We start from the raw sequence: 11135 nt of genomic DNA, 5'->3' as shown, positions 1-11135 counted from the left end.
TGGACAGGTCTATTCATAGTTCACTCCACCCTTACGCTGTCAATCCTTTTGGGGTCTCAACTTCCCAAGGTCTCCTACTGGTTCTCCAGCCTTGGGCGGCCCTAAGCTTTGCATGCTATTCTACTGCTTCCTCCCCACTCCAGGCTGTGAGGGAAAAAAGGTCAATTTGACATCTGCCAGATATACCAAGGGTAAAAAGTGGCTTCAGTACTTCTTTGGGTTTCTGCTTCCATTAAAAAAATTTTCTTTTTTTGCCTTTGAGAACTCTTAATTATTTTGCAGCTCATTGATACATTTTCTAACAAATGGTTCTTCATATGTATTCCAGATGTTTTATGGTTTTCAGAAGGTGCTTACAGCCATACTGCTGGAAATAAAATTCTTTCAACTTCTTCTTTAACAATTTACAGTATCCGTAGATGCCTTTCTGTTCCAGAGGCGTTAGACTGAGAACACACACTTAGGAACCAGACTGGCCTGAGATCAAGTCTCAGATCCACCAGCAGTGTGATCTCAGGAGCTTATTTACACTGCTCTCAGGAGCCTATGAAACTGTGCCTCAGTTTCATCATAGGGTTCATCTGAGAATTGAATGAATATATGATTAGCACTTATAACAGGGACTGGCCTTGGTAAGGATGATACAAAAATTCCTTCTTATTATCTAAAAAAGCTGTAATGATTAAACAGCACACATCTTACCCAATGGTCCAATGCCCTAATCCCTTAGCCATTCCAGCCTACTCTATCACATAGTAACATACAACTCTGTCCTTATACTGACGGAGATAAACCAACCATAAGCTATGCACTGGATGACAGACCCAGCTGTCACAGAGCAAAATGCTAGCAAATGCTGACCTGAGCAATGTCATCATCAGACAGTTCTGAGTGGACACATAGCCCTTTTACCACTAGGAAATCTGAAAACAAGCATAAACAGAAACAAACGTGATTGTAAAATTTGTATCTTTTATGGTGGACAGCCATCATTTGCCCCAACAGCCATCTGAAGCCAATAGTCCTGGTTATTAAAAATCACGAAGTTGTATAAATGTTCTCCTCCTTTTCGAAAGCCATGTTCATTTTCTCTCCACGAAACAGGGCTGTCTGCAAAGCCTTGAACCGACAATGTAACCCATGGAGCTAACTTTGGCTCATCAAAATAGTGACTGAAAAAGAAAGATAATTCTTAACAGAAAAAAATATTCTATTCAATACCTGGCATATTATTAATGTCCAGTGATTCACAGAATCTTAGACCTGGAACATATCTTAGACATGATTTCAATTCAGAGATGATCAACTTTTTTTTCCCCCACCCCTTTTCAGAATAAAATATTTTTCAGAACTCCAATACTTAAAACAGACCATAATTTGTTCCATAGAGTATTGCTATGTTTTTAAGTGATATAACTTCAACTACACCAAAACAGCCCGGGGGGGAAGAGAACACAGAAAATAAGCCGTTTTTTTCAAGAAGCTTATTTAAGCTCTGTTCTTAACCTTTCTATAAGAACAAGTGCTTGGCAACAGAATGTTCCTATCAGCAATGGTAATTCTGCCATTTAAGATGTAATGTTACTACACTTTGAGCCCAAGAAAGGAAACAAGAGGAAACGCGTGTGAGGGACCCTGTGATGCGGAGCACTAGCACTGCCCCTAACATCATGGTAGCACTAACAAATGAGATATGACAGGCAAAGAGTTCTCACCACAGCTGTTCCAGTAGGAGACAGATCTTCTCTGGCAGTATGAAACCGGTGATTGTACACAGATAAGCTTTTGCCATCACTGAATGTGGCTGAGGACAGCAATAGGCTGATATGAAATTAGTAGGCTCATTCTTTCTGTCACAAAAAAAGAGAAAGAAAATACACCTATATCCACCACATGATCACTCCCAGAGTATCAAACTCCAATTAAAAACAAGAAGCAAGCCAGAGAGCCCTATAACATCCAGGGAGTTCAGATACCCACAGGTCTGCGTTACTGAAGACGGCGCCAAGCCAGTCAAAGAGCTCCGGAGCACTGCAGGACGCCTCCAGCTGTCCCCCAAGCATGCTGCTCTGCAGCACTGGGCACGGCAGGTCTCTCAGCGTGCTCAGAGCGACTTTCGGCTGATGCTCCTGAATTTGGTAACTGGAAAAGTATGACATCATCGTTGATTCTGCTGCACCTTAAAACACACCACATAAGGCTGTTTGAATATTGTAAACAAGTTCAGTGAATCCCTGAAACTACCCCATTGCCGTGTGAGAGCTGTAGGAAGCATGTAGGGTTAAGAAAGAAGGAAGCTGTGCAAATGTGTATTCAAATTAGTCATTTAAAGTTGCTTTCAGTTTTTTGTGCCAAAGATCTGTAAACATTCTTCTATTTTCATACTTTGCCTGGAAAAGCACCATACTGTCAGATCAGACCCATATTAGTTTCGTCCTTTGCTTTAACAAAAAAATTCCAACTTAATACATAAAACTCAAAGCACTCCTTACACATGAATAACAGTGAACTCTCTACAGAAAGAAGAGCACATCTGCACAATCTCTGTGAAGGAAACACGAGAGTAGGTGAAAGATAACAGCATCTTGTTCAAGACTGTCTTTGAAAACCTAGCAAAAACCGGTCTGTCTTTTCAGGAGGGTCTCTATAGCTAACAGCCTGAAAGACAGAAATGGTGGCCCCTCCAGAGCAGAGGGCAGGCTTGCTTATGTCCAGAATAACACAAAAGTCTCCCTCCCTCTCTCTGGGGCACAGGTCAGCAGACTTATTGCCCACGATAAAAGACCTGAATTGCCTAAGCTCTGGGCCCCTCCCACTACGCAACGCACTGCATGTGCCAGCACTGCCTGGCCACCTTTGTGTCACTCTGAGGAAACTGGGACTTGGTGAACTTCTGCAAATGCTGATACTGTGCAAAGGTTAATTTTATGTGTCAGCTTGACTGGAGTAAGGGCTACCTACTTTGCTGGTAAAGCGTTACTTCTGTGTGTCTATGAGAGCGTTTCCAGAGGAGACTGGCATGTGAGCCAGTGGACTGAGCAGGAAAGACTTGCCCTCAGCGTGGACGGCACCATCCAACAGGCGGGGGCCAGGACAGAACCAAAACACAGAGGAAAGGCGGGTTTACTCTGGGGCACCCTTCTCCTGTCCTTTGACATCAGAACTCCATGTTCTCCAGCCTTTGGAATACAGGAATTACACCAGCAGTCCCTGGGTCCTCAAGCCTTTGGCCTCAGACGAGAGACTGGCTTCCCTGAGGCTTTTGGACTTGGACTCAGCCACACTATCAAAATCACTGGGTCTCCAGCTTGTAGTCAGCCTGTCATGGGATTTCTCAGCCTTCATAATCACGTGATCCAGTTCCCCTAATAAATCCCCCCTCATCTCTGTATCCATCCCTCCATCCATCCTACTGGTTCTCTCTGGAGAACGCTGAGTAATGCACTCTGGCTACTCCTATTACTGTAGGAATTAAGTTCTTTATCTCTGACCAGGAGCCCCATGTCTTCTGCCAGCATCCACAAGGCTGTCGCAGGTTACCTTGTGAGCCTGCAAGTAGAGTAAAATCCCGGAACGTTCCTAGTTCCTGACAAACCCTTAAAGTCATTAGGAGTCTTAGGAACACAGAGCTATCGAATGTGTGGATGGTCCTCATAGAAGACTGTGCAACTGAGTCTTTAATAGGTCTCTCCATCCTCTTTTATGGCTGCCACAGTAGAAGAAGATGCTCCAAAGAATTACAGACTAGGACTGTGGAAACCTGGAGCACCCAGTGACCAGAACCTTCCCACAAGGAGCAGACAGATGGGCATATTTCCTAAATGGACTTTTGAGCTTCCCTATCCTCCAAAAGACAGTACTACACCATCATAATTCCTGATGATTTGATCATAATTGTATGGGCCACTTCTGAAAGAAGCAAGGCTCATGGCAGTTGTACGCAGATTAACACATTTGGCGAACTTCAAACTTTGAACTAAATTTAGGGTTCTAATCAATTACACTTACAACAAATTAAACCTGACATTTAATGGTATGCCTGAGTTGTTATCCTGCAAAAATGAATAAGCAGATCATGCATATAACTATAATTGGTGTTATTTTGAAATATTAGTCAATGGGCCGGCCCGTGGCTCACTTGGGAGAGTGAGGTGCTGATAACACCAAGGCCACGGGTTCAGATCCCATATAGGGATGGCTGGTTAGCACACTGGGTGAGCGTGGTGCTGACAACACCAAGTCAAGGGTTAAGATCCCCTTACCGGTCATCTTTTAAGAAAAAAATAAAATAAAATAAAAATATTAGTCAAGGCTGTTTAACATAAACTGGAAGGAGGAAACGGGAGAAATAGATAGAAGTTAGCTGCTCTAAAGCTACTCTGGACATCTCTGGATCTACATATAACCCCAGGAAACTGAGGCAAATGGCTTTCAGGCCTATATTATCCTGAACTGGGGTTTTCAGTGATGTTGGAGAGGCTCAAGCAGCTTCCTTAATAATGTTTACACGTAGGTGTATACAATATCCCTTGACCACAGGGATGACCCACCATTTTATTCTCCATTACTCCTCTTCAATTAACAACTAGATTTCAAAATCACTGTATCATTACATAATTTGTTCATCATACCTGTATGATGCCAAGCCAAAAGAAAATCAAATTTCAGTGGCTTCTTTTCTTTGAAGGACCAAGATATTCTTTCATACTTCTTAGAATTTGGGTTCAAGGATAAATCCATCAAATCAATGGAAACAACTTAAAAAATGGAAAAAGAAATATATATATTTCAATCATACATACATAACTTGCACTGTGGAAAAAAGTGTTGTATTAAAAAAAAATCAAAATTTTTTGAAGCTTTATGAATAGTAAAAATTATTTTGTTCTGCCTATACTCCGTTTCGTTTACCAAATCATACTCATCTTTAATAGGCACTTCTGGCATTAAGAGCTAGGAACAACTGACATTTTAAATTCATATTTTTCCTAGGTCAAAACCCAAGGCCAAAGGTCCTTGGGAGGTGACTCTAATTGACCTGTGGATGTGGCAGCCTTAACTATTGATGTTCAAGCCAGACATTGTCAGCAGAACCACATCTCTTCACTCAAAGATGAATTTCTGCCAGTAATCATAAGACTTGGGGAAATCAGAGGAAATTCTTCATTAAGAATCAAAGTTGTAGACTCCTATCTTGGGTTCATTACTTTGAATTTTTGACCCAAAACACAGATATCTAATGGACCACTTCCAATTTTATGATCTTTATAAAACACAGCCCATAGCCGAACAGAAATAGATTAACAACATCATCTTATCCTCTCTCAAGCCCAAGCAACAGCTCCTTCAGTCAAAAGTTTTTACAAATGAAAAAAACCCATATTTTTCCAAACAAAAAGACTAGAGGCAACTCAAACATTTAAATTTAAATTACTAAAGGAAGATCACTGACTTGTTAGAAACTGATGGAGCAAGCATAATACTTACTAAATTTCATGACTTTTCGGCCAGAATACTGAGATGGATGGCCTTGAAGTCCAGTTTCTTCATAAGTGTCTTTATCCAATGATAAAACTAATTTCCCTATAAATCAAATAATAAAAGAGATGCTAACAATATGACTTACGTTCTTTGACTAAAAAAAGCAAGGCCGAAAAAAAATTTTTTTAAGAGCTGCCTGGTTAGTTCAGTTGGTTAGAGCACAGTATAATAACACCAAGGTCAGGGGTTTGGATCCTGATACCAGCCAGCTGCAAGAATAAATAAAAAATAAAAATAAATTTAAACAGCAAGGCCAATTGAGTAGTTAGCTATCAGTGTAATAAGCTGCACACAAGAATATTTATACATATACACATCTTATTAAAATACAAGGACATTATTTATACATTACACATATAAGAATATTATTTGTAGTAGGGAAATTAGAAATAAAATAAATTCCTGTTAAAGAAAGAACGGTTAAACAAATCATGGTATACCTGATCTTTTGCATATCTTCAAGGCATTAAAAATAGCAAGTCAGAACTGTAAACACAGATATGGAAAGATGCCTATGATACGTAGCTTAGGAAAAAAGAGCACACTGAGAAACAATGTGGATGATGTAACATATACATAGAGAGGAAAGGAGAGGACATTTATGTGTTTATAAATTCATAGGAAATGTCTGGAACAATATTAACAATATTCCCTTCTAAGAAGGGGAGTTAGTTTAGAGGGAAGGGGATAAAAATGGGACCTTCGCTTTACTCTGGATGAGTTGACTTTTTTTTTTTTTTTTTTTTTTACAGTATGCATTTATTTTATAATTAAAGAAGAAAAAGTGACTGTTGTTACCGTTTGGTAGCAGGGCAACAGTATTATCTTCATCAATATGTGTATTGTATGTTAGTGCATAGCACGAACCTGTAAGAGAAAGTCCAGAGGAGAAATTAAGACAAAGAAGAAATCACACCTGAAAAATGTTAGTGGATTATTTTCACATGATAACAAATCTTCCAGGAAAGTAATGGTCAGCATCTACTACTGCTCCAGCTCACTTAATAAACCTAAAACCTGATAAGGGTGAGCTGGGTACCCAGGTCAAGCTCCAGCAAGTTCCCTCCTCCACTAAGGGCCTGCTGTGCAAGTTTACTGTCATCAACTAGTAAATGGACTTAGAATGGAACATGCACCCTTGGGGATGCTGGCAGAGTGGCACAAAAGTGTACACATCTTAAAGGCAGAGCTCTAGGTTAAGATTCAAAAACTATTCAATCTTTCTGAGACTGTTTCCTCACCTGTTAAATGGGGATCACATGCCTACTTCACAGTGTTCTTGAAAAGGGTTAAGTTTGGTAAGATATTTAAAAATGCCTGCTACAGCAAGTGTCTACATTATACACAAATTAGTATGAGACTTGAAGACAGATGAGAGGAGGGTGCCAATGTATTACAGACGTAGGACTCATGGAAGCAGCCTGGAGGACTCCATGACCAGCAACTTCATGAGGAGTAGACAGATGGGCATATCTCTAAAATGGACCATGGCGAATGATGTGGATAAGACCAAAAACAAGACACTCAGCTCCATGTAGCCCCAGCAGCGCCAGAATGAGAGGAGCTGCAAGTAACCAGAATTCTTCATAGCTCCACTGGAGAGGACACACACGGGGGCCACAACAAGATCAGTACACGGCTACTGTACAGTAACTTATGCAGTGAGGGTGTGCTACGGGTCAAATGTGTCCCCCAATAGTGCATATGTTGGAGGCTTGATCCCCACTGTAACAGTGTTAAGAGGGTGGGAAATCCTATGATGTTATTTGAAAGGTGAGGCCTTTGAGAGGTTATTGGATTGTGAGGATTGTGTCCTTGTAATGGATTAATCCCTTCATGGAGTAATGAGTTATCATGTGTGGTTCTAATGGCTTTACAAGGAGAGCGAGTGAGCAGGTTAGCTGGCTTGCTCATGCCATCTCTTGCCATGTGACACCCAGCGACCCTGTAGAGAGTTCCACCCAGAAGAAGGCCCTCACCAGATGTGTTCCCTGGACCATGGACTTCCAAGCCTCCCAAACGGTAAGAAATAAACCTAATTTTCTTATGAATTACCCAATTTCAACTATTCTGTTATAAGCAACAGAAAACGGACTAATTCAGAGTGAAACTCCTAAAGACTCTGAAATACAGTTTCAAACAAATGGCTCCCAGGAAGCAACTGGATCAAGTTAGTCAACCCAGCTATATGGCTTCGAAAGGGGTGACCAGAGGCGGGTCATGGACATGAAATCTAAGCAGAAGACCCCGAACCACAATGAGCACCTGGCTCTCTGAACAGCAGCTACGGCTGCATCAGGAGACCAGCCTTCTGAGACAGTTGCTGTGGTGACTGCTGAGAGCACAGTGTCTTTGCAGCCACACACCCAACAGCAGTGCAGCTGAACAGAGATCGCAGACTCTCCGCTCCATTAACCCTCCTTTTAAGACGACAGATACTCTCATGTTACAACATCCTCATCCAACACTTGTGGACAAGTGTAACCAGAAACCCCCGCCTAATGAGGGCACGGGAAAGAGGAGGAGAAAACTGAGGGGCGGGGGAGTGATGCGTGTGTGGCCCTGACCACGCAGGCTATTCCCACAGGCCCTGTTTAAAACAAGAGCCAAGCTGAGCACAGTGACGCCGCCTCCTGCCGTTCCTTGTCTTGCTTTGTTCAATAACATTACAGGTTTTCTTACCTTTCTTTACAAAGGTGCTGATGAATTCATGTGTAATTAATTCATGAAGTGGTAAATTCTTCACAAAGTAATAGGATCCAATATCCATGACTAGGTTTTTCAGTTCTTTTGATAGTATCCCACATTCAGGAATGAGAAATGAAACCTGTTGGAATGTGTAATACGAACAAGGCCTTACTTTGATGAGGATTAACATCCAGGTTCTTATGAATGAAATAAGATCATGAAAATCGCTAACTATTTTCTCACAGGTTTCACTGGAACATATAATTCTTTTTTTTTTTTTTTTTGCCGGCTGACCAGTACAGGGAACCGAAACCTTGACCTGGTGTTACAAGGCTGTGCTGTAACCAAGTGAGCTAACTGGCCAGCCTTAAGTTAATTTACTTATCTCAGGCAGAGAGAAATCTGACAATTCAAGTTTTTAATTTCTGCACTAAAACATACCATACAGCAAAGAGACTGAGCAGAAAAACTGTAATGGAAAGGTCTTGCTTGTATTTTATCTTCTGCAAATAAACAATATATTTTATGTCCTGTTCCTCTCACTACTTTATTTTCAAGGAAATATAGTATACTTGAATACCCCTAGATTTGTTCACCCTGGCACTATCCTGGAATCAAAGAAAGTGTTCATTAGGGCATAAGCAACTTAGGAACATCCATTTATTAAGAGGCTGCGTGCAAGCAAGTGCTCCTGGACGTTTCCATTTCCTAGACTGAAAAATTCCAACAGATCAGACCAGGTGAGTTCAGGTACGCATCACTGATATGTCTGCGATAAGCTTTCCATCCAAAGCGAAGATGTTAAAACCGTATGAGTTTCAAATGTTGCCCAAGTGCTCCACATCTTGAAAGTCGCTCTCCCAAAGCTCGAACACCATTCTGTTCCTGAGGAATTAGACCACCGCTTATGACCCTGAGAAACTACCCAGTCAGGCATAGGTTGAAATTAGGCCAATCAATTTAAAGAGTAAAACGCTTACATCAGTATCGTTTTAAGTGCGGCTGTTTGCAGTTTCTCGTATATCAAACCAGTTCCCATAACTCGTTTAGGAAAACAAGGAGCTTCCTGGACCGGGGCGAGGCACAACGCTGTGGAAAGATCCACAGGTGCGCAGGTGGGAGAGGCATCGAGCTGCCAGGGGAGGCGGTGGTGGGAAGGGGACGCAAGGTCCCCCCCGATTTGGGGCAATGGCGAGCTGCACGTCGCAGTGTTCGAACCCTCCTGACTCTCCATTCCCGGACCTGCCCTTCACATGCCTCTCCCGATTCACTCCACGTGGGGTGCGGCGGGGCAGGAACCAGGAAAACAGACCCTAGCCTCAGTCCTGGCGCTCAGCGCCCAGTCCTCCTTCGCGGGGTGGGCACCGCCCCGCGCCCAGCGCATGCTGGGACTTGCAGTCCTACAGCCCTGTAACCCACGAGTCCGAAGCATTCAGAGACTACAGCTCCCAGCATGCCCAGCGAGCAGCCACGCCTCACCCCGCCCCACCCCAAGCTCGATGAAAGCGGTCCCGCCACGCGAAGCCGGCTCTGTGTGAATCTCTTCGGCCCACGGGGACCGAGCGCGGCCCGGAAGGGAATTACTCACCCTGTAATTATGATAGTGCGTCTCCACGAGATGCCGGTGGCGCGACTTGCTGTGGCCGAAGTTGGATTTCTCGCACACCAGTAAATGGCGAGGCGCTTCTCGCAGCCTGCGCAGCGTGTCCATGCTCGCTCTCGTTCCTGGTATCCGGGACCTCCGCGGGTGGGCGCGCCCCGCCCCTCCTCGCCACGCCCCTCCGGCCCGCCCCGCAGGCATGCGCAGTGCGGCCAGCTGCGCACCGACCTGCTGGTGCACGCGGTGGGGGTGGGGTGAGGCTAAGGACGCCCGGTTTCTGCAGTTTCTTACACATTTTTAGGGACCCACGCAGAAGCTCCCCGATGCGTGTCTGAAACCGTAAACTCACCGCCTCACATAGAAATACCTGCTCTCTGGGAACCTGATACTTGCCTTTTGAAAGCCACCTTTCCTCCATCCCTCAGAGGCGCCCTTTAAATCCTCGCTGTGGATCCCGGACTTCGCCACGGAAGCCCCTTGGACTCGAGAGCGGCCTGAACGGCCCATCCCTGAGACAGCCCCTCAGAAGTACTGCTGCCTGCCACTGTTAGAAAAAGCAGAACATCGCAGTGCAGAGGCCCAGTTCCTGTATTCGCTCAGGAATCTCATCCCTGCAGTTAAGTGATCCCTAAATGCTTTGGGGGACCACACCCACGCTACTTTTCTGACTCCTCATACAGTCTGGTTGTCCTATTGTGGACCTCTTGGCGATAATTAACAGAGGCCAACAAGGCCAAAAGTTCGTGTAGGTGCTTCCCAGACTGTTAAGGACGTTTGTGCAGGAAGGTAGTACACGGTTTCTGCATTTCTGACCTATGAAAGGACTCCTTTGAAACGGCTTTAACTATCCCTTCGGAACCACTTTTAATTTGTTGCATTTGGGGATTACAGTGGTAATAATCTTAAGTCGTTTTTCCAACTACGTGCTTCTCAAACTGGAGAATGCCCCAATTCTGCAAAGGATGCAAAACAGCAGAATACTGGTAATCCATCTTCCTGGAGCATAAGTTTTGTTATAGGATTTGGAAGAAATGAAGTTAAATAATTTGAGTCAGGTAATTAAAAATTTTAAACTAAGGCTGGAAAGTTATCTGCTGTTAACTGTCAGTAGTGTGCCCTAAATGTCAGACTTCCTCCAAGAAAAACCTGAAAAAGAGCCTGTTTCCCGTTATTTTAGATAGCAACATTAGAAGGCATAGCAAGTGAATCAAAAAACTCTACCAATTTGCTAAATCACAATATGGCAACTAGACATAAGTTACAAATATACGTTAGGATATAAAATGCTTAAAACATTGCTTCTTGA

At 43.3% G+C, this 11135-nt stretch overlaps 1 protein-coding gene across 2 annotated transcripts; it reads right to left on the bottom strand.

Moving 5' to 3' along the window:
- Positions 1–955: 955 nt before the first annotated feature.
- RPP40 (ribonuclease P/MRP subunit p40) lies at positions 956–9952 on the bottom strand. 2 transcript variants are annotated; one of them, XM_063097623.1, is made up of 8 exons: positions 9818–9952; positions 8224–8368; positions 6340–6408; positions 5488–5583; positions 4632–4757; positions 1981–2179; positions 1716–1850; positions 956–1172 (listed from the first exon to the last, which is right to left on the bottom strand). In XM_063097623.1, exons 1-8 carry the CDS (start codon positions 9938–9940, stop codon positions 974–976), a joined length of 1092 nt encoding a protein of 363 aa, XP_062953693.1. In that variant the 5' UTR covers positions 9941–9952; the 3' UTR covers positions 956–973. The 2 variants fall into 2 exon arrangements, with proteins under 2 accessions (XP_062953693.1, XP_062953694.1); XM_063097624.1 differs by lacking the exon at positions 6340–6408.
- Positions 9953–11135: the final 1183 nt, after the last annotated feature.

The sequence above is a fragment of the Cynocephalus volans genome, chromosome 5 (genome assembly GCF_027409185.1).
Source record: "Cynocephalus volans isolate mCynVol1 chromosome 5, mCynVol1.pri, whole genome shotgun sequence".
Classification (NCBI taxonomy): domain Eukaryota; kingdom Metazoa; phylum Chordata; class Mammalia; order Dermoptera; family Cynocephalidae; genus Cynocephalus; species Cynocephalus volans.
The sequence above is the reverse complement of the archived record's forward strand: the minus strand, read 5'-3'. Positions and strand labels throughout refer to the sequence as shown.